Below are 20,765 nucleotides of genomic sequence, written 5' to 3' on the forward strand. Positions count from 1 at the left end.
GGGCTCTGCTGGTGTGCTTGGTTGGTTGGCAAACCTGGACCCCATGATGGCAACTCTAAACTGAAAATGCCAGAACGTCCATGGCAGATGGTAGAGCAGGGGGTCCTAAGGTGCAGAGAGACCAAATGTTAGAGTGGACTTAGATTTGTATTGGTCAATGTAAATTGTGCAAGGCTGAACCTAGGGTCCCAGACTCCTTTCCCCGCACAGTTCTGAGTTGGTGTGGAACACAGGGGACATTTTGCCCAGGATTTGCAGCCGTGTTCTTTTTGCACCTGGAAGGGCGATGCAGCGATTTAAGTGGTGTCCTAGTGCTGTCCGCTTCCATCCCATGATGAGAGTTAACATCACCAGTGATGGGACCGATCAAAATGGTGCCAGCTGATGGGGATGCTGTGAGGATGCAGTGTCACTTCCATGGTGCTCGAGACAGAGATGTACAGCCTGCATCTAATTACAAGGAAACACTGGGAAAGCCAAATTGAGGGACTTTCTATAAAATAACTGATGTACATTCTTCAAAAGTATCAAGGCCATAAAGGTCAAGGAAAGACTAAGGAGTGTTCCAGAGTGAGGGAGACAGAGAGACGGCAACATGTGACCCTGGACTGGACCCTTTGGCCATAAAGAACTAGAGTGGAAGTCTCAGCTATGCCAGACAAGCGGGTTGTAGAGACCTGTAGTTCACAGTTGGTACTGAGCACTGGGACTCTGTGTGAGGTGCCCTCACCACAAACACAAAACCAATGGGTATGAGGAGACTTGGGGGTGATGGATATGCTCATGACCTTGACTATGGTGATGGTTTCACACAGGTGTTTGCATATGTCCAAACTCATCAAACTGTATACATTAAATATGCATAGTCATATACATCAATTAAACCTTGATATAGCTTTTTCCTTCTTTTCTTTCTTTCTTTTTTTTGCGGTACGCGGGCCTCTCACTGTTGTGGCCTCTCCCATTGCAGAGCACAGGCTCCGGATGCGCAGGCTCAGTGGCCATGGGGCACGGGCCCAGCTGCTCCACGGCATGCGGGATCCTCCCGGACCGGGGCACGAACCCATGCCCCCTGCATTGGCAGGCGGACTCTCAACCACTGCACCACCAGGGAAGCCCTCTTTTTTTTTTTTAAAGAACATCATTGGGACAACTTATGAAAGTTGAATGGGAGCTAAGGATCACGTGGTAGGGACGCATGGTGTTACTCTTCTGACTCTGACAGTTGTGCTGTGTTGTGATGGTGTGTATTACGTTGTGGTTGTGTTGTATGTATTGTGTGTTTTTGTGGTTGCATAGGACAATGTCTTTATTCCAAGGAAACAGACACTAAGCTATTTAGGGGTGATGGAGTGTTCGTTTTGCAAATTACTCTCAAATGGTTCAGGGGAAAAGAATTCTTACTATCCTTGCAACTGTGAAACTTTTATTTCAAAATAAAAATTATCTTTGGCATTTGAAAATGTGTCTGGAGTGTAGTGATGGCCTTCACTGAGTGAAGCAAGTGCTGCTGGGTTTTGATTTGGGTGAGGGTTGATGGAGGTAGGGAGATTTTTTAAGCTGTGGGTGTTTGGGAGAATACTCCCCAGAGGGACCTCTGTGTGGCCTTGGCCATCACCCAGGGGCATCAGGCCCAGTGCTCGCAGGGACCAGTTCCAGGCCATCTGCCCCCAGCCAGCCAGGAAGGGGCATGTTCCCCACCCCAGGGTTTATTTTTAGTTTCCTTTCCAAAACCCAGGATGGCGCTTCTGGCTGGAACCTTTGGGTTGTGGGTGAGGACGGTGGCCCCTTCCAAGGAGACAGGTTTCTGCGAACAAGGAAGCAGAAGCTGCACTGATGCCTGGCCCCGCCTAGTGCCCCCAGTCTTCCCTCCTCCAGCCAGCCCCCGCCCCCCCATCACACACAAACTTGCCTAGCCACCCAGCCTGCCCCATCCTAGGCCTATAAACCCCCCACGCCCTCGCCTCCTGTTGTACAGAGGCTGGGAGTTGGCACCATGCTGCTGAATTTCAGTGGCCTTCGGGCCCTGGTGATGGGGCAGGGAAAGATGGGTGTGAGCGAGGCAGGTGGGGTGTGTGAGGGGCCGAGGTTAGAGAGCAAGGTGGCCAGACCCAGAGTCTCACAGGCCCATGCTGGGGCCTGCAAGTCCCTTTGTGCCTGAGCCGGCTGATCTGGGCCTGGACTGCTCCCTACCACCCAGCAGGCCCCATTGGGACAGGATGCTAGCCTCTCCCTGGTCAATGCAAGAGCCCTACTGTGAGGGAGGCTCTCAGAATCAGTCTGGGCAGATGGGGGGACACAGCCAAGGCCTCTTCCCTCAGCCCAGCAGGAAGGGGCTGCCCTCTGGGCCTCCCTTGGCCGGATCCTGGCTGGGTGGACCCCTGACCCCTGGGCCACCACCCCCTGGCCAGTACTGTCTCACCGCTCTTTCCTGAGCAGCAAATCTGCTGCCCCCACTCGTGGCCTTGGCCCAGACATATTGCACCATCCGGCTGCCCTGTGCACCCCTGCAGGGATTGGGTGGGACACCATGAAGGCCCTGCACGTCTCAGGAGCCAGAGTGGTGGCTGTGAGCTGTGCCAACGCCGACCTGGTCAGCCTCTCCAAGGAGGTGAGGTGTGCAGCCCCACCATGGGCCAGGCCTGTGACCCTCCGGGATGCCTCACCAGCCTGCCAGGACGCCCCCTTTGGTCACTGGCCAATGCCTTCCCACAGGGCCCTGGGGTAGAGTCCGTGTGCGTGGACCTGGGTGACTGGGAGGCCACGGAGCGGGCGCTGGGCGGCGTGGGCCCTGTGGACGTGCTGGTGAACAATGCCACCATGGCGCTGCTGCAGCCTTTCCTGGAGACCACCAAGGAGGCCTTCGACAGCTGAGGAGTAGGAGAGGAGGTGGACTGGGGAGAGGGCTGCTGAGGAAGTGGACTGGGCGTGGCCATGGTCTGTCTGACTGTCCCCTCTACCCCCAGGTCCTTCAGTGTGAAACTGCGCTGTGTTCCAGGTGTCTCAGGTGAGCCAGTGGGAGGATGTGGCCCAAGCGGGGGTGCAGTGGGGTCAGGCTGCCCCCTCTCTTGGCTTCCAGATTGTGGCCCGGGGCATGATCAGCCACGGAGTGCCTGGCTCCAGCGTGAATGTCTCCAGCATGGCGGCCCATGTCACCCTTCCCAACCTAGCTGCCTACAGTGAGTCCCTCTGCCCAGCCTTGAGCCCCCATTCCATGCAGGAGCAGCTGGGCTCCCGGGCTGGGCCTCATGCAAAGTGGGCTGAATCCTTAAGGGTCCTCAGTGCTGCCCTCTTCCCACAGGCTCCACCAAGGGTGCAATGACCATCCTGACCAAAGCCATGGCCATGGAGCTGGGGCCGCACAAGGTAGGCATGGGGGAGCTGGGGGCGCCAGGGGCCCCGGCCTGGGAAGGCACGAGGTAGGCACAGGGTGGGGGTGAGGTGGGGGCTGGCGGGTGGTGGGCAAGGCGGCGGCTGGGGATGAAAACGGGGGTAGGGGCCGCCAGGGGGTGAGTAAGCAAGCTCAGTGGGGTCTGTGAGGGCGGGGTTTGTGCGCCGGCTGAGACCGCCCCGCCGGCCCCTCGGCCCCAGCTCCGGGTTAACTCGGTAAACCCCACGGTGGTGCTGACCGCCATGAGCCAGCAAGCCTCGTCTTACCCCGAGTTCGTCCGGAAGCTGAAGGAGCGCCACCCGCTGAGGCAGTTTGCAGGTCAGCTGGGCTTCGTGGAGTGGCGGGCGCGGCTGGGGCAGCCGGGCCCAGACAGCCGGGCCGAGCCGTGCTGACCCCGCCCGCCACCCGCCGCAGAGGTGGAAGACGTGGTCCACAGCATCCTCGTCCTGCTCAGCGACCACAGCGCCTCCACCAGCGGCTCGGGAATCTTTGTGGATGCCGGGTACCTGGCCTCCTAAGAGCGCAGTGCTCTGGGCGGCCAGAGGGATGGTGCTCGGCTCCGCCCGGACCCGCTTCCACGCCCCACCGCCCCGCCCCCAGGCCGCCAAGGGCCACCAGCCCACCACGCCCCTGGCCCCATCCACGCCCACGCCCCGACCCTCCCCGCATCTCCCACGGCCCGGCCTGCTGCCCCCGCCCCGCGGCTTGGCTCCACCTCCACGCCACGCCGCGGCTCCGCCCCACCAGCCCATCCCGCATCCACACCCACGTGCCAGGAGACCCCGCCCCTGTCGTCCCCACCCACTGTGTCCTCAGCTGTGCTGGAGTGGATTTGCCTAATTAAATGGAGGCCTTTCTCCTGCAGCTAGCCGTGCCAGGGCTCTGGCTGGGCACGCCGCGAGGCTGGGGAGGGGAGGATCAGGGACTGGGGGGCACCGGTTAACCTTCGAAGAAGTAAAGAGAGGGCAGATCCGAAGCCCGCCGGATTCCACCGCCGACCCTGCCCTTGAGCTGAAGGGCCGAGATTCCTTGCAAGAAGATTCCTCGTTTCCACGCCCTTACCGCAACACCCAACCTTCTCTGGGCCGAGGGCAGAGGGCAGCGTGCAGCCACCTTTCCTTCCCTGAGGCTCTGGCTCCGCCCTTCAGCCCAGCATGCCCCCCTCCAGCCCCCACTACCGCCGGCCGGAGAGGGTAGAGGGTCTGAGGAGCTGCGGGGAGATGCTCTGGACCATAGGCTATCCCTAGGAAAGATGGGACTGAGCGCTCAGCCCCCGGCGTGAGGGGCCGCGTGCTGGACCATTATAGCTTATCCAACCCTGAGCAACCAGCTCTGCCTTGGGGCACACCTTCCCCCACAAGACCACCCATGAGAGGGCAGCCCCAGCTGGGGAAGGGTCCACAGCTGCTGCTCTACCTACTGTCCCTAGCCTGACTCCAGACAAAACAGCCCTGCAGCTGGGGCAGCTAGAGGGTTTTGCAGGCCCTGCTGGGATTCAGCTGTGCTACCTGGGTCAGGTTCCACATGACCCATGCCTTCTGAGTGTGGGTGTGATGAGGCCTGAGGTGGTCAGTCAGCTGGACTGGTGCAGTGTCCAACTCTGGGCAAGGGGGCAAGGGATGAGGGGCTGGGGTGGGGCCCTCCAGGCAATGGTACCACTGGGCTGAGAGAGCAAAGGGCACGTTGCAGGGATGGGGAGTGCTGAGGACACTTCTAGCAGCCTCAGGGCCTCCCAGAGCAAGTTTTGTGCCAAAGCAGGCTTGGCTCAGTCCAGCTGGTCCACTGAGGATCATGGGGCAAGTGAAAGGATTTGGACACCATTCTGGGGGCCAGGTAAAGCCAGTGAAGGGACCTAAGCAGATGTCCCTTTCAGTAAGGACAGGCTGGGGGCTGTCCCCCCTCTCCCCTTGGCTTCTGGCAGGCAGACGGCAGGGTCCAAGGTTAGGAGCAGAAGGCAGGGTTTGCCCAGTGCCTAGAGGGTGTCGGCTGCACCACAGTGCCAGATCTGGTAGGGAGGACTCACTTGGCTATCCTCCAGGGCCTTCCCAAACCTGTGCCTCCTGCTGTCCCCAGCCACCCTCTCCTCCAGACTGTCCACCTCTCTGGGCCCAAAGCCACAGTGACCCAGAGGCCCTGCAATCACCACTTCCTTACTCCTGTCCACAGAAGGTCCTCAAGGGCAGTGTTTCTAGACTTTCCCACCATGACCCACAGAACAAAGTAGCTTTTACAGGAGGAGCCAATGCACACATGGACACGTGAGCACACATATATCTCTGACCCTAAAGCTGCAGGAAGCAATGCTTGCCCTTGCTGGCCACTGGGTACCCCATGACCCTAAGCCTATCCCTTCCCATCCTATCCAAGTTTTTAAAGTCCTGGTGGCCTTCTGTGGGTTGGTCGGGTGAGTCAGCGTTTCAACTCCCTTTGAGGCTAAAGCGCACCTTTGTTGGCCTTGGCCTCTTCTTCAGGCTTATTAGGTTGTCCAAAACCTTTCCCTCTAAGCACAAGTGAGCCTGCGTGAGCTACTCCCAGGTCTGGAGGAGAGGAGCATGTGATCCTTTTTGCCAAACTTTTCTTCTCAGAAACAAAAGAAAAAAATGTTAGCCCTGAGATCTCTTTCACGTACAGCTACGTATAATTACGTATTAATTACCACGTATTAATTTCACGTATTAATTACCACATCTGTTTTTTTGTAATAATCATCTTGGCAGGGGAAATATGCTAGCGGGGCCCGCTAAACCTATTTCACTCCGGGTCGAAGGATCACCACAGGGCAGTTTGAAAAACCCCGCCCAAGAGTCCAGCGGGGACCCAGCCTGCCCAGCCCCGGCCTCGCCCACTCCTTTCGGCCAATCGCCCCCGCGGGGAAGCCGCTATTTGAATATTCCCTCCCTCACCAGGACACCGCCCTGCGATTGGCCCACCGCGTCCCGCCCCGCCCCGCGCCCTCCCGGACCGTCGCGCGCAGCTGGACCCAGGCACGCAGTTGGGCCTCAGCAGTGTACAGGGCCTCACCGAGCGTCATGGAGCTGAGCTTCGCGGGGCGCCGGGCGCTCGTCACTGGGGCGGGCAAAGGTGGGCCGGGGCGGCGGCCAAAGGTGGGCCTGGGAGGGGGCGGCCGGGGAGGGGCGCCCGCACTGAGCCGCGCTCCTCGCAGGCATCGGGCGCAGCACTGTCCAGGCGCTGCACGCGGCGGGTGCACAAGTGGTGGCTGTGAGCCGGACCCAGGCCGACCTGGACAGCCTGGTCCGCGAGGTAGGCGTTGCCTTGTCCCAGCCCAGCGGGCGGCGGGCGAGGCTGAGGGCGGGCCGGGACACGTGGCCGCCGGGCGCTAGGGTTCGCCAAGGATTTTTGCACACCCTCCCCCACGCCGGGCGCACGGCCTCTGTTGGGGGCCGACGGGTCGGGAGAACAACGACTCCCCCTGGGCTTAGGAGGAGGCAGAAATGGCTGCCTTGCAGGCCCGGGGCCAGAGGCGTTCGGGCGCTGGGAGGAAGTAGACTGGCCGGAGGCGGGGCCAGGCTCCCGTTCCCCAAGCCCCGAGTTGCCCAGTGGCCCAGAGGCCGAGTTAACTACCCTCCCCCTGCAGCAGCCTGGGATTCTGAGCCCCAAGAAGGTGACTGGCTCCTCTGGAACCCCTAACCCCTCCCCCTGTCGAACTGAAAGGCCATGCAAACACAGCCCTTCTCCCTCGCATGCCAGAGGCCCAGCTGTACCCTTTCTTGGGCATGGATTCTCTGGTAGATGTCCCCCCTTACCACCTAATACACACAGTGCCCTGGGGTAGAGTCCGTGTGCGTGGACCTGGGTGACTGGGAGGCCACGGAGCGGGCGCTGGGCGGCGTGGGCCCTGTGGACCTGCTGGTGAACAATGCCGCCGTGGCGCTGCTGCAGCCCTTCCTGGAGGTCACCAAGGAGGCGTGTGACACGTGAGCCAGGGTGGGGTGGATGAACTCCCGGGGGGAAGGGCTGTCTCTTGCTGCAGCAGTCCCAGTCCCTGACCACGGTCTATCCATCTGCTTCCAGGTCTTTCGACGTGAACCTTCGGGCTGTCATTCAGGTGTCCCAGGTGAGCTGCCTTCAGGGCAGGAGTGGGAACTGGGGGGTGACACCAGTTCCGCTTCATGCTTCCTCTGCAATTCCAGATCGTGGCCCGAGGCTTAATAGCTCGGGGAGCCCCGGGGTCCATCGTGAATGTCTCTAGCCAGGCCTCCCAGCGCGCACTGACTAACCACAGCGTCTACTGTGAGCAAGCCCCGGCTGTGCCCTGCCCAGCCCCCCACCCCCCAGCCTGAGCAGCCAGCTCAGGCTCCACACAGGCTGTCTCTCCTCACAGGCTCCACCAAGGGTGCCTTGGACATGCTGACCAAGGTGATGGCTCTGGAGCTTGGGCCACACCAGGTGAGCCCCACTGGGATGCCTTCCCATCACCCAGCCCACATGCCCAGAGAGCCTCAGCCCACCCGGCTGACCCCCTTCCTGTCCCAGTGCAGATCCGTGTGAATGCACTCAACCCCACAGTGGTGATGACACCCATGGGCCAGGCCAACTGGAGCGACCCCCAGAAGGCCAAGGCCATGCTGGATCGCATCCCGCTTGGCAAGTTTGCCGGTGAGTCGGGTGGGAGCCCAGCTGGGAGTTGCGTCAGTGGCTTGCTCAGGTGAGGGGTGGGAGGGAAGGATGAAGGGCAGCTCCTTTCAACCACGTCCTGAACCCCACCCCACCCACAGAGGTGGAGAATGTGGTAGACACCATCCTCTTCCTGCTGAGTGACCGCAGCAGCATGACCACAGGCTCCACTGTGCCGGTGGATGGAGGCTTCCTGGCTACCTGAGCCCCTCCACCCACACACACCCGTGTTCCGTGCTGAGCCCACTTTTACCCCCACCCCCCTTCCCCATCCCTCCAATAAACATGATTCTTCTGCCCAGCCTGCACACTCATTCCTAGGCTGCAGTCAAGTGGCTGGAAGATGTAGCGCTCAGGGCTGGGTGTGGGGATGAGTCCCAGGTAGAGGCAACCATTCAACTCACATCCTGGGCCAGTGGCAGCCTGTCCCTCCTGCGAGAGATTTTCAGGCCTGGCTAAGTCCCTGGCAGGACTGGGAGGTAGAACCTTCCAGAAGGCCAGCTCCTAATGAGGGTGGTGAATTTGACCGAGGATGGCCTTTGGCCCTGTCCAGAGGTCTCTGGTGTGGAAGCAGTGGTGTTTTTAACATGAATGTTGGCATTCCTGAAGTCCATGCATAAGACAAAAGTGAACTGAGGATGCTGTGTGTTGGGACTTCATTACTTTGTTGATGACTTGAGCGACTTCTTTGCTGAATCAGATGACGGTTTTCAATTTTCATTCCCTCAACTTTGGGAGTTATTCACCACGTACTGAGCACAAGCTCCAGCTGTAGAATTTGCCAACTTCCATGGTAATACTCCCGCCTGTTTACTGTCCTTCAGGTGGAGCTGGGGAGAGATGCGTGTCCCCCACCTTTGTGTGGTGTCCCCACCACAGATACAAAAGCCTTACACCCGATAGCACAAATAGTAATATGTACAAAAATATTTAGGAAGTGATGTATTTTGAGTATTTGTTAATTTCATTTTTTTAAAATACGACTAATGTAAGTTTATATAATTATTAACAATAGCTGTTTAAAAACTGGCTAGCAAAATTCCTGAACTTCAGCAGTCCACCCTCTGCACACCATTGCGGGGGAGCAGTGTGGCTTCTCATCACGCCAGAGTAGTGCCTTGTGGCCTCAGGGGTGAAGTCCTAGCTCCAGGCCAGGCCCGCCCCTCACCTCCCGCCGTTGTCTGCCCAGCGATGCCAGGCTGTTGGCCCCCCTGCAACCCTTCCTGTCCTCTCCACACCATGTTTGTTCTACCTCCACGGCTGCAGGGTCCCTCTGCCTGGACGTCCTTCCTCTTGACAGCCTGTCTTCCTAAACACTCAGCCGAGTGTCCCCTGGCCTTGCCCTGGGCTCCACAGGGCCCCATGGGGCCTGACTTGCAGACGATCCTGCCCCTCGCTCCCCTGGCAGTGCCCTCCCAGAGGCCTGAAGTCAGAATGAGAAGGGCTTTCTTCAGAAGGGGCCAAATGCACTTGCCCCCACTTTGATCTGGGTCCCTCCTTTGGAGACTGAGAGGGCTCAGCAAGCTTTTCCTCCTCTCCTCTGGCGTGCGTGCGTGTGTGTGTTTGTGTGTGAAGCTCACCCGCGGATGGTGGGGGTTGGGGGCCTGGCACCCTCAGGGTGCAGGAGCAGGCAGGGGGAGACAGGAACAGGGCAGGTAGCAAGACAGCAGGAGATGATGAAGAACGTTTATTGTATAAAATAAAAAGGGGCTGCCCCATCTTGGGGCACAAGGACAGAACCCACCCCACAAACTCCCCCATCAGGGAAGCCCATCCTGGGGCTGCCCTGGACCTGCCCCTGCAGCCTGAGGGAGACCCTGCTCCCTTCCGGACTCCCTGGGGGCCAGGGGAGGCTGGAGCTGTACCCCCAGATAGCGGAGGCAGAGTGGACAGGACCCCATGGCCCCAGCACCACCCCGAGCGCAGCAGCCTCGTCCCCGTGATTCTTCCCTCTCCCCACCCACACAACTTTCCCCACAGCAGACTCAGGGACACCAGACATCTCAACACAACAGATACAGGCGTGGGCGGCTGGGGGCTGCTCCTCCAGAAGTGAGGGCTCTAGAAAACCGTGCACTTCTTCCCCGGCTTCTTCACAGGAGGCGGGCAGAGCACAGCCCGGATGGCCTCATCAAACACAGTCTTCAGGCCCCGCTGGGTCAGGGCCGAGCACTCCAGGTACTTGACAGAGCCTGGGGGCAGCAAAGAAAGGGAACAGTGAGGGTGGGGGGCAGCACTGTGCCCCCCAGAGCGAACCTCTCCTCCCTGCACCGGCAGGCCTGTCCGTGCCCACTCACCGATCTCCCGGGCCATGGCCAGGCCCTGGGGGTAAGTGATGGGTGCTAGCTTCTTATCCCGTAGCCGCTCGATGGTGTCCTTATCGTCACGAAGGTCCAGCTTGGTGCCCACCAGGAGGATGGGCGTGTGGGGGCAGTGGTGCCGAACCTCTGGGTACCACTGTGGGGATGGGAGGCTCTGACCCCTACCCCTTGGGAGCTTTACCCTCAGCCTGGCCCAGAGCAGGCCATGGCTCCCAAGGGCCCCTTCCTTGTGCCCAGACCCACACTTAGCCCTTCCTGTTTCACGGGGCGACCACTGGGTCTGGTAGGGAAATGACCAAGAACAAAAATACCTAGCCAAGATGCTTCCAGGCCCGTCAGGTCCTCTCAGTCAGGGCCCTTCCTTCTCTGAGAGCCTCACTCACCACCCCTACCCCACCCCTGGCCCCTCATCACCCTCTGGGCCACCTTAAGACCTCACACCCGGCAATCTCCAAAGGACAATTTGTCTCTGTGAGGCCCTCAAGCAAGAGACCCCTGCCCTCTAAGGGCAAGTCCTCTGGGCAGCTTCCTCCCCTCCCAGGAAGACAACTCTGCTTCTGGCCCTGTCCTACCTTGGCTCGAACATTCTCAAAGGAGGCTGGGCTCACCAGGGAGAAGCAGATGAGAAAGACGTCCTTGGGGGAAAGGGAGGGAAGAAGGGAGGGTACCATGTAGGAATGGTCAAAGAGGCTCCGAATGGCCTCTGCTCACTCCCCCAAGACACACACACACGCACACACACCAGGCCTGCTGGGCCTCCACCCAAGCCACCCGGCCCCTGCAAGCAGCCCTGTGGTGCCCTACAGTTTGGGGGTAGGAGAGTGGCCGAAGCCGGTCGTAGTCCTCCTGCCCAGCGGTGTCCCACAGCCCCAGGTTGACAGGCTTCCCGTCCACCATCACATTCGCAGAATAGTTGTCAAAACTGCAGAAAACAGAGTGAGAGAGATCCCCCCACCCCGTGTCTGGGTTCTCAGGCCTGCATAGACCTGGAGCTCTGTCAGCACCTCGCCTCACCCCGGAGCCCAGACCAGGGCCACTTGGGCCCGACCTCGAAGCCCAGGGGAGCCCCGCGCACAGGCGTCCATACCCTCCCCTTGCCAGCTCTGGACCCGCCCGCCTGCTCACACGGTGGGGATGTACTCTCCAGGGAAGGCGTTGGTCGTGTAACTGATCAGCAAGCAGGTCTTCCCCACGGCGCTGCGGAGAGAGGGCAAGCCCACGCTGCTCCCAGACCCACCTCAGCCCTCTGCCCAGCAAGGGCAGCCCCCTCCCACGGTGCCCAGGGTGGGAATAGGGGTGCCTGCCCAGCAGATCCGCAGCGATAGAGGACCAGGGCAGGAGGGCCTCCGGGGTGGCAGAGTGGTGGGTGAGGGCTGGGGCGAGCTGCCTCAGAGCCCCAGGCAGGTGCCGGGATGGTGGCACCGGCTGAGGGTTCAGCCCAGGTGAGAGGCCTAGCCCCACCCACCGGGAGGCCAGGCGGGGCCGCTGGCTGCCGGCAGCATCAGGTGGGCCTGGGCTGGAGGCCTGCGCCCCGCGACCAGCCGGAACCCCGCCCCACCGCGTCCTCCCTCCCCTGCCCGGTCCCCCGACGCCCACGGGCCGGTCGGGGCCGCCCCGCCTGGACCCCAAGCCGGGACCCCCGGACCGCGCGCCGGCCGCGCCCCGGAGCCCCGCGCCCTGCCCAGGAGGGTCCCCGGGGCCAAGCCCTCCCGGCGCGCCTGGCGCGCCAGGCCGAGCGGCCTCCGCCTCGCGCACTCACCCGTCGCCGACCACCACGCACTTGATGGCCTGCATGGGCGCGGGCCGGGCGGGCGCGGCCGCGAGCCGAGCTGCGGAGAAATGCCCGGCGCCGCAGCGGCCGCGGACCCGAGCCGAGCGCCGAGCCGAGCGGCCGGAGACAGCCGAGCGCCGCCGAGCGCCGGGAGCGGAGACAGCCGAACACGGCCGGCATGGAGGGCGGGGGGCGCGGACCCGCCCCAAACCCGGGCCGACGCGCCTTCCAGAGAAATCTGGTGGGGGGCGGGGTCACAGGGCACCCCGCAACCCGTGTCGAGCTTGGGCAGGCCCTCCCAGGAGCCCCTGTGACCCACGCCAAGGGGCGAGGGCAGTGCAGACAGGCTGCTCCCACCCACCTGAACAGGTTGTGGTCGGTGCACACAGGGTTTCTTCTAGGGAGAGGATTCCCAGGGCCCACCGAGGGAGGGGCTAAGGCCCACCCACCCTCTAACCACGAGACAGTTGGTGAAAACTCAGGTGTTTGCAGTCACTAAAGATCCACGAGGCAGGCAGCCCCCTGCCGGGCTGCCCCCATCCCCACCTGTCTGCTGCAGTAGCTGGGCCAATCCCTACCTGGTTGCAGTTAGAAGGGGTGACCCAGCCACACCTGGAGGGCCTGTCCTGAAGGGCCCAAGCTTGGAGAAAAGGCTGATACTGGATAAAGGCACTGGGGCCAAAATGTATCACAAATTGCAAGTCTGTATTTCAGAACACCCTGGAGTGAGCGCTGGGGCCTGCGGAGCTCATGGTTGTGAAAGGTGACTGAACTGCGGTGGGTGGGGCCAGGAGAGCTTGGGCCTGCTCCCTCAGATCTCCTTCCAACATGGGTCTGTGTTCTCAGGCGCATCATTCCTTGTGATTGGGATGAAGGAGTGGGGATGGGGCTGGGGCCCTCTCCAGCCCTCTTGGCCAGCCAGGTTCTGGAACCCCCGCAGGCAGGCACTCTGGTCGTAAGCTGCAGCTGTCCTGCTCTCACATCCATTCCAGCACTGATTTTCCAAGTCACCGGCTGTAGACCCTGCCTAAAGAGCCCGGACCTACCGATGCCCTGTCCCTTGTAAGGAAGGGAGGAGCAGGCATGAGACAAAGATGTCCAACAGATGACACCTTCCTACCACTTTCAGACTTTCCCTGCCTCCCCTCACTTTTGGGGGCTCAAGGTCCTCAGGGGGGACCCCTGCACATAAGCCAGAACAGCATTTTGCAGGAAGCTGGCCCTTTGGGCCTCCTCATCCCGGATCCGGGCAATCTCGGCCTGCTTAAGGCGAAGCTTTTCACGGAGAGAGGCATTCTCGCTCTCCCTGTCCAGCAGTGCCTCCCGGTGGTCACTTGCGATCACTGCAAGGGAGGAAGCTCAGTGAGGAAGGGGCTCTGGGGACTGCCTGGGCTCCTGCCAATCCAGAGATCCGCAGGGGGCCGACAGGGTGGGGTTTGCTCGGGGCCCCCTGGGCGCACACATACCCAGCCTCCCCTACCAGCACCTCCTGGAGCTGAGACCTAGGCCAAGCTCAGCTCTCCAGGCCAGCCTCCTCCTTCTCCTGTGGGATGACCCAGTAAGAAAGGCCCTGCAGAGAAGCCACAGGGGGGCGGGGGTGGGGCTCAGCTCACCTTTCAGCTGGCGTTCCAGGGCCGCTGCCTTCTCCTTCAGCGCTTCCTGGGCTGTCAGCTCGGCTTGCAGGCGGCCGTTCTGCTCCTGCAGCTCCAGCCGCACCCTTGTCACCTCAGCCACCTTTTCTTGGTCCTTGTTGCTCAGCTCCTGCCAGGCAAGGGGGTGGGGGGGTGAGGTGGCAGCTGGGTGCACCAGGGGCACGCCTGGGAGCCCTCGACATCTCGGCTACCTGCTGCAGCTCCTCCAGGCGCCGCCTCAGGCTCTCCACCTGCCGGCCAAGCTGGCTGGCCCGCACCTGGGCATCGGCTACCACCTGCTTCTGCTGCAGGCAGGCGCTTTGAGCCTCGTCCCGAGCCTGCGCCAGCAGCCGCAGCTTCTCCTCCAGGTGAGCCAGGTGCTGCTGCTGCGGGCCCGGGAGAGGGGCTGGTGAGCTGCTTTCTGGCCTGTGGCCCTGAGTTCACAGGAGGAGTGAACCCCCCAGCCCCACCTTCAGACAGAGAGGAGCGTGTATTTGCAATGTGGAAACTGCCTTGTCACTAAAGTTATTGCATATGTTGCTCTGAATGGGCTCAACTTGAATGAGGAGCCTCCCCCATGTCCCAGGCTGACACCATCCTGCCCTCTGGCCTCTGGTCCCCTACTTCCACCATGTGGTCACAGGCTGTACATTTGGGCCAAACTCCTTCCCCACCTTGGGGCTGGAGGACATTGGCTCTTTGCGTGGGCGGGGGGTGGGGCTGGATATGGTGCTGATGGGATGAGTGTCCTTGTCTAAGTTTTCTGCACCCCTGGACCTCCTGTTCCCTTGTCCCTCCCTACAGAGCCAGAAGACAGCCTCGGTCTGGCCCACTTAAGCCCAAAGGGCTGTGCAACCCAGGCAGCTCATGCCAACCCCTCAGACTTCTCTCCCCAGTGGGTGCTGCAAGCAGCGGACCGTGGCCCTGGGCTCACCTCCTCCAGACGGACTTGGTTCTTGGCCTTGATGAGCTCCTCCTCAGCTTGGCTGCGCTCACTGAGTGCCGCGGCCTTTGTCCGGCTCAGCTCCTACACCGCAGACAGTGACCGCTGGGCCTGTCCTCTGCTCCTGCCCAGGGACCCCTTCTGGCCACACCCAGCCTCCCTAGGTGAGGGCAGAGCCTGGCGCCCAGCTCACCTCCTCCAGGGACAGCCGCGCAGCCTCCAGCCTCTGCACCCTCTCCTGCATGGCCCTCTCACTCTCCTCCAGGTGGCGAGTCATGTGCTCCACCTGCCCAGGTGTGGGGTGGGGACAGGGCTGGCACACTGACTCCCCAGCCTTCCCCTCATGGGATCCCCACCCTGGGGGGCAGGTGAATCTTGGGGACTCTGTTACTTCTGAGTGAGGGCTGCCCCAAGTGGCCTCACAGGAAGTGAGGACGGAGGGCACGTCCCAGTGCTGCACCCAGGTGGCACAGAGCACGTGGCAGCCTGCGCTGTGGCCCCAGCAGTCAAGGTCCCTTCTAGAAACTGGTGGGGAGGTTCTGGGTCTGACATCTGCCAGGGCTGTCAGAGAAATGCCACCAGCACCCCAAGGTTGTCGAGGGAAGCCCAGCCAGGAGTGCGCCTTGGGGACACCATGCCACACCGAGGTGTCTGCAGGCCCCGATGAAGCGGGGAGAACAAAGGCCAGACGACACAACTAATGAGGCACCTCCTTGAAGCGCAGGTGTTCCGCGTCCTCCAAGCTCTGCCGGGACCTCTTCTTCTCCAGTTCCAGGCGTTCTGGAAGCACAGGGGAAGAGCGTGGGTAGGACTCCTCTGGGGGCCCTTGGTTCTCAGGACCCAGTGGCAGGCCTGTGTGTGCCCACCTTCAGCCTGGACAGCCCGCATCTTCAGCTCAGCTGCCGTGTTGGTCAGCTCCTGCCTGGTCAGGAATAGCTGATCCTGCTGAGATTTCACCTTCCGTTCCAACTCGTCCACCTGGAAAACCGGCACTGAGGGAGGGAAGCTTTGGCCCCTTCCCTGAAGCCCTGCCCCAGGCCTTCCAGGGACCTGCCCCCACACCCTGCCCCCATACCTGGTTTTGCAAAAGCAAGTTCTTTTCACTGGCAGCAGACAAGTCTCTGAGGAGCTTAGACTCCCGCTCTGCAGCTTCCTGGGGGTCAGATGGGGAGAGGGCACCACTGGACACCTGCCACCACGCACCGCCTGCCTACCCCTCGCCCAACCACCTGCCCATCCAGCCCTCCCTGCCCACCTGCTGCTCCAGCCTGTGCTCCTTTGCCTGCCTCTGTGCCAGGCTCCGCTGTTCCTGCTCTGCGGTGGCCAGGAGCTCCCCCAAGTCCTGGGCCTTCTGCTCTGACAGAGCCAGGGCGGCCTCAGCCATCTGCAGCCTGCAAGGAGGGAAGAGCCAGCCCCACCCCATCCCACCTCTAGCCTCTGCTAAGGCCTTGCTGTTCTCACTCTTGCCAGACTATTACCCCAGCTAGCGCCCACCTCCTCCAAGAAGCGTTCCCAGGTTACCACCCCAGCGGTCCCTCCACCTCCTTTGTACACTGGGGGCTCGAGTCCTTGTCTGGACAGTCCTCCTCTGCCCTGTGGGCAGGTCTCTAAAGTGTTTTGAAGCCTCCGCACAATCCCGTCCTACCCTCTGCTCCTCCTTACCTGGCCTTGAGAGCATTGATGATGGAATGCCTCTCGTTCAGGGCTTCCTGAAGCTGCCCCACGCGTGCTGCCGATGCCCTGTGGGCAGAGAGGAGGGTTCAAGAAACCCAAACCCTGGCGCCCTCTGGGCCCCTCCCTGCAGCAGCTGCTGCTCCTCACACTCACGCCACCTCCAGGTGTGGGCTGAGGAAGTCACGGTGCAGCCTCTAACCCTCCAGCCAACTCCCTCAGTAAACACACCCCACAACCTTGTCCACGGGCAGGCGACGAGGCTCACGTTAGGTCATTCCAAGGCCAGAGTGAGGACCCGAACCCTGGGTAACCCTAGCGCACCACCTCCCTGCCCCCCGGCCCTGGGGCCACACTCACTTGCTGCTCCTGACCATCTCTTCTCTCTGTCTGTCGATCGTCTCCATCAAGTCCAGAAACTGGGGACAGAGCCAGCCAGAGCCCTGTCAGGGCCCAGAGCCCGCCCACTCCCCACAGTCAGCGGACAGGAGGGCAGACATCCACTGGACACGAAAGGGCTCGGCCTCATCCAAAGGGAGAGCGGCTCCCAGGCAGGGAGGCCCAGAGGGGAAGCCCACCTACCCGCCCACCCAGCCAGAGGGCATCAGAACAAGAGGCTGCCTCCCAGGCCTGGGTATTAGCTGCTTGGAGAGGCTCCAGGGCCCAGAAGGAAGGAACAAGGCCATGGCACGGGGGCTGAGGGGGCCCCTTTGTCCATACAGCCAGGGCGGGGCTGGGGCTGGGGCGAGGCCCTGCGGTCAGAGGCAGCACTGTCCTCACCTGTTTGGACTTCTCTTCCCGGAGGTGCCGCACCTCCTTGCTGAGCACGTGGGCACGGGCCTGGCTTTCCTGGAAGGCAGTCTGCCGGTCCTGGTTGTGATCCATGGCTTGCTCTGTTGGAAAGAGCCAAGTTGTCTACCGGGAGGCCAAGCCTCAGGAGTGGCCAACGGCCAGCCCAGCCCCGTGCCCAGAAGACACTGCACGAGGTGGTATCTCACCCCACAAATCAGACCCCTCAATGCACTAGCAGGTGAGGGGCACAGAAGGGGTGGGGGTAGGGACAACAGTGAAGCCAGGAGCCTGGGAGGGGGAACAGGCACACGGGGAGAGGTGGGGAGGCTGCTCAACTGCCAAAAAAGGTGAGCATTTGGGCTCCGCCCCAAAGGCCAAAGGCCAGTGTGTGACTTTTAAGAGGTGAATGGTGTGCTCAGCTCCCAGGCTCTGGAAAGATCCAGGCAGCATTTGGAGAGAGGCCAGCCCGAAGCGGCCATGGTGCCAACTGGGGTGACTCAGAGGCAGGTCCAAGAACCAAGAAGTGGGAGAGGACATGTGTTGGGCAGACCCAGCAGGTGGTGACGCCACACTAGATTGCAACCCAGGCTCGGGCCCTTGGGTGGCTGGCGCTGCCGGTGGGACGACAAGCCATGGGGAGTGGCAGAGTGCTCAGTGGGTTTGGGGCTGAGGAATCAGGGTCATGACAGGCAGAGACCATGGTGTGAGGAGGGTGAGGCGCAGCACCAGGCAGTCAGTGCTCTGCAGGCTCCGGCCGCTGCCTTTTCTTCCCTGGCGCCTGCTCTCACTTCCTCTGTTTTTAACATGCTTCCATCGTGATGCCATGTTTACTTGTTCTGGCCCAAGCCACCCCTCCCTCAGTGGCTGAGTCTCTGTCACAGGGAATCAGCTCTATGCCCTGCTCCAAACAGTGCAAGCCACCAGCGGCCCCGTGTGCCCGTACCCACGGCTCTGAGGATGTCGCCGGGGATGCTGTTCCCAGCCAGCTCCAGCTTCCACAGGGTTCTGTTGCTGGGGAGACAGTTTACCAGGGCGCGGCCCCCCAGGAGGCCGATGTGATTCCAGCGCAGGTCTGAAAGGAAATCTGATGTTGCCAGATGGAAGGCATGGGGCGGGGGTGGGAGGGCTGGCCCAGCCTGGAACACTGGTACTCCCTGTGATCGGCCACAGATCAGGAGCCCAGCTCAGCGTGCCCCTCCTCTCCCACCCCCACCCCTCTGGGAGAGGACAAAGGAAGCAGTGGGAGGGCTGAGGAAGCGATGAGATGCAACCCCTCCCCCTTCCCCCCAGACCAAGACCTCCTGGCCTGGTCTGAGGACGAAGAGGGCCAGTGCTGGCGGCCTCACCAAGCTGCTGGAGGCTGGTGTTGCTCTTCAGGGCCAGAGCCAGCTCCTCGGCACCCTTGTGGGTGATCTGGTTGTTGCGGAGGTCCAGCTGCCGCAGGGCGCCATTGGCTGCCAGGGCCCCGCAGAAGGCTGCGAAGGCTTCTTCCCACGTGCCCAGGCTGTTCCACTCCAGGGTGAGGCTGCAGGAAGGGTGGACAGGAGGTGCGTGGCCCCGAAGGGCGTCCTGCTCCCATGGGGTCCAGCGGGCTTGAGGAGGGGCACAGGCTTGGGGGGCTCTGGCAGAAAGGCTGGAGGCGCGTGAGTAACTCATACCCGCCTACTCCCCACCACGGAAGACCGGCATGAAGGTGTGAACTCTCATGTTGCAGAACTGTGTCCTCTGGAGCCAACCCAGAACCACGCAGAGAGAGAGCGGGGGCTCGGGGGAGAGCGGGGGCTGGGACCGCCACCCTACCTCTGAATGGACTTGTTCTGTCGGAGGAGTTTTGCCAGTGCCTCGGCCCCTGAGGCGCGAAGGTTATTGCCCTAGGACAGGAAGAGGCCAGCCAGTCACTCCCCGGCATCCTGAGCTGGGCTCTGAATACCCTGGTCAGGCGGTGGGCGAGGCCATGGAGAACGGAAGGTGTGGCTGCTTTCAAATTCTGCTTTCCCTGTCCGCAGTGGCCTCCTAATGCAGGCTATTTCAGTTTGCTTGAGAGAACATTCTGGAACTCATGTTCCTGCCCTCAGAACACCGACACGCGTGTGTGAGACCATGAGCAAATGGTGCGGAGCCTGTGTGCCAAGAGCGCTTACAGACACAGTCTCCGGCCACCATGCAGACCCCTGGTTGCCAGGACACCTGCATCTTCTCTACTCCTGCTCTCAGATGGCACGCCCCTGAGTGCAGATCCACCCACCTTGAGATCCAGAAACCGCACGATGGTGTTGACACACAGCCCCTGCAGCAGCAGCACGGCCCCTGTAAGAGAGCAGGGCAGTCACTCTCCACCCCTGGTGGCTCCATCTGGGGTCACCTCCCCACACGTAGGGGAGAGATGGCTGTCCCAGTGGCCCCCACCAGCCAAGGTTCATGCCAAAAGAGAGTCACCCCACTCCTGTGTCAGGTTTGAAAAATCCGCCAGGTGTGGAGTCAGGTGGCTCACCAGCACAGCGGGACTCTCCTAAGCCAGGGGACACTAAGCCTTTCCCATTACAAAGAGAAATTGCCTTCTGCTCCCGGGTTTCCAGAGAGGATGCTGCTGGTTGCTTTATGACAGTAAAAGGAAGTAATTTCACAAAGAAGAGATCAGGTGGGACAGAGTTCTCTGCTAGAGATGCTAAGCACCAAGGACTGCGGCATGTGCAGCTAATGAGCAGCAGAGCAAAAAGAAGCCAGGGGAGCCCGGCCCCAACTCTGAAGTTGGAAGGGCTGCCCTGGGCCGCCGGCCTTTGGTGCCCACCTTCCTCACTCAGCATGCAGTCACTCAGGATGAGCTCCGTCAGCAGTGCCTCCTTCTGTAGCAGCTTGCCCAGAGCCCTGCAGGTGTCCACTGTCAGGCTCTGTGTGGCCAGGTCCAGCCGGCCCTGCGGCAGCTGGTGCATTTGCTGCAGAACAGTCTCCTGGGGCTCGGCCCCACTCTCCTTGCACAGCCGGCTGTAGGTGCGCCGGAACTCCTCCATGTCCCTGGGGTGCAGGAAGGGCTTCCCGGAAAGCGCCTAGACAGGCCTCACCAGGAGCCAGCTGGGACCGGGAAGCCGGGGAAGGGCAGTACGGCTGGGCCTCTCCCCTGGGGGCCTTCAGAGAGCCCCCGGCAGCTCAGTGGGGGCACAAAGACTCTAAGTCTTCAGCAGCCAAGGAACGAGGCGCAAACTGAGTTGGTCCAACAGGCGCGAGGCCCCAGGAGGGCAGGGGCGGGTGATTCTCAGCGGACCGCTGAAGCCTGGGACCGAGGAGGTGGGGCGTCCTCGGGGGCGGGGCCTCCAGCGGCGGGGCCGGTCCGTCCGGACGTTGCCCGTACCCCTGGCCTCCGGGCCCGATACCCCAGCCCTCGCGCCGCTGACCCCCGCTCGTTCGTCGCGGCCGCCGCGCGCCTCAGTATCCAGGAAGAGCGGGGAGCGCCGGGAAGACCTGGCGGAAACTACGACTCCCAGGAGGCTTTGCGGAGGAGGGGCGCTCACCGCGGGCCAGTGAAGGCGAAGGAGCGGGAGCGCGCGGAGGGTCCATTGGCTGGAGGTGGGGGGCGGGGCTCCAGAAGGCGCGCTCTTTGTCGATTGGCTGGAGT

The 20,765-nt window shown here is 61.7% G+C and overlaps 4 protein-coding genes across 9 annotated transcripts; 2 read left to right on the forward strand and 2 right to left on the reverse strand.

The window, feature by feature from the left end:
• Nucleotides 1-1,996: 1,996 nt before the first annotated feature.
• LOC309792980 (carbonyl reductase [NADPH] 2-like) lies at nt 1,997-3,909 on the forward strand (the record flags this gene model as incomplete). The annotated part of the gene is given in 9 exon segments (XM_082603066.1): nt 1,997-2,051; nt 2,514-2,611; nt 2,716-2,870; nt 2,967-2,987; nt 2,989-3,007; nt 3,080-3,179; nt 3,302-3,366; nt 3,592-3,709; nt 3,806-3,909. Coding segments are annotated over 9 exon segments (735 nt in total).
• Nucleotides 3,910-6,354: 2,445 nt separating this feature from the next.
• LOC309792976 (L-xylulose reductase) lies at nt 6,355-8,327 on the forward strand. Its single transcript, XM_082603061.1, has 8 exons — nt 6,355-6,472; nt 6,555-6,652; nt 7,172-7,326; nt 7,424-7,466; nt 7,543-7,642; nt 7,734-7,798; nt 7,891-8,008; nt 8,128-8,327. Exons 1-8 carry the CDS (start codon nt 6,421-6,423, stop codon nt 8,229-8,231), a joined length of 735 nt encoding a protein of 244 aa, XP_082459187.1. The 5' UTR covers nt 6,355-6,420; the 3' UTR covers nt 8,232-8,327.
• A 1,371-nt stretch (nt 8,328-9,698) lies between these two features.
• RAC3 (Rac family small GTPase 3) lies at nt 9,699-12,705 on the reverse strand. Of its 4 annotated transcripts, none has more exons than XM_082603056.1 (6): nt 12,107-12,705; nt 11,435-11,544; nt 11,152-11,269; nt 10,920-10,982; nt 10,324-10,483; nt 9,699-10,218 (listed from the first exon to the last, which is right to left on the reverse strand). In XM_082603056.1, the coding sequence occupies exons 1-6, from the start codon at nt 12,296-12,298 to the stop codon at nt 10,088-10,090; spliced, it is 774 nt and encodes a 257-aa protein (XP_082459182.1). In that variant the 5' UTR covers nt 12,299-12,705; the 3' UTR covers nt 9,699-10,087. The 4 variants fall into 4 exon arrangements, with proteins under 4 accessions (XP_082459182.1, XP_082459183.1, XP_082459181.1 ...); XM_082603057.1 differs by having other exon boundaries at nt 11,473-11,544; nt 12,107-12,262; XM_082603058.1 differs by having other exon boundaries at nt 10,061-10,218; nt 10,320-10,483; nt 11,473-11,544; nt 12,107-12,262.
• A 99-nt stretch (nt 12,706-12,804) lies between these two features.
• LRRC45 (leucine rich repeat containing 45) lies at nt 12,805-20,695 on the reverse strand. Of its 3 annotated transcripts, none has more exons than XM_082602997.1 (17): nt 19,944-20,694; nt 19,401-19,462; nt 18,956-19,026; nt 18,502-18,680; nt 18,099-18,227; nt 17,144-17,256; nt 16,724-16,782; nt 16,355-16,432; nt 15,948-16,083; nt 15,768-15,845; nt 15,559-15,670; nt 15,402-15,472; nt 14,886-14,978; nt 14,684-14,776; nt 13,962-14,132; nt 13,732-13,879; nt 12,805-13,461 (listed from the first exon to the last, which is right to left on the reverse strand). In XM_082602997.1, the coding sequence occupies exons 1-17, from the start codon at nt 20,161-20,163 to the stop codon at nt 13,265-13,267; spliced, it is 2,010 nt and encodes a 669-aa protein (XP_082459123.1). In that variant the 5' UTR covers nt 20,164-20,694; the 3' UTR covers nt 12,805-13,264. The 3 variants fall into 3 exon arrangements, with proteins under 3 accessions (XP_082459123.1, XP_082459122.1, XP_082459124.1); XM_082602996.1 differs by having other exon boundaries at nt 13,962-14,135; nt 19,944-20,692; XM_082602998.1 differs by lacking the exon at nt 13,962-14,132 and having other exon boundaries at nt 19,944-20,695.
• Nucleotides 20,696-20,765: the final 70 nt, after the last annotated feature.

This window comes from Mesoplodon mirus (assembly GCF_964341445.2).
Source record: "Mesoplodon mirus genome assembly, chromosome: 18".
In the NCBI taxonomy this organism is placed as follows: domain Eukaryota; kingdom Metazoa; phylum Chordata; class Mammalia; order Artiodactyla; family Ziphiidae; genus Mesoplodon; species Mesoplodon mirus.

What these genes read in the sequence shown, in the direction of transcription:
- LOC309792976 (XM_082603061.1), top strand. Translation starts at nt 6,421, where the DNA reads ATGGAGCTGAGCTTCGCGGGGCGCCGGGCGCTCGTCACTGGGGCGGGC. An exon ending in ACCAAGGAGGCGTGTGACAC is followed by an intron (nt 7,327 to 7,423) that starts GTGAGCCAGGGT and finishes ATCTGCTTCCAG; the next exon opens with GTCTTTCGACGTGAACCTTC. An exon ending in CCCGCTTGGCAAGTTTGCCG is followed by an intron (nt 8,009 to 8,127) that starts GTGAGTCGGGTG and finishes CCCCACCCACAG; the next exon opens with AGGTGGAGAATGTGGTAGAC.
- RAC3 (XM_082603055.1), bottom strand. Translation starts at nt 12,298, where the DNA reads ATGCCGGCCGTGTTCGGCTGTCTCCGCTCCCGGCGCTCGGCGGCGCTC. An exon ending in TTGAGAATGTTCGAGCCAAG is followed by an intron (nt 10,484 to 10,919) that starts GTAGGACAGGGC and finishes CCATCCCCACAG; the next exon opens with TGGTACCCAGAGGTTCGGCA. An exon ending in GGCCATGGCCCGGGAGATCG is followed by an intron (nt 10,219 to 10,323) that starts GTGAGTGGGCAC and finishes TGCTGCCCCCAG; the next exon opens with GCTCTGTCAAGTACCTGGAG.
- LRRC45 (XM_082602996.1), bottom strand. Translation starts at nt 20,163, where the DNA reads ATGGAGGAGTTCCGGCGCACCTACAGCCGGCTGTGCAAGGAGAGTGGG. An exon ending in CGACATCCTCAGAGCCGTGG is followed by an intron (nt 17,257 to 18,098) that starts GTACGGGCACAC and finishes TCTTTCCAACAG; the next exon opens with AGCAAGCCATGGATCACAAC. An exon ending in GAGATGGTCAGGAGCAGCAA is followed by an intron (nt 16,433 to 16,723) that starts GTGAGTGTGGCC and finishes CTCTGCCCACAG; the next exon opens with GGCATCGGCAGCACGCGTGG.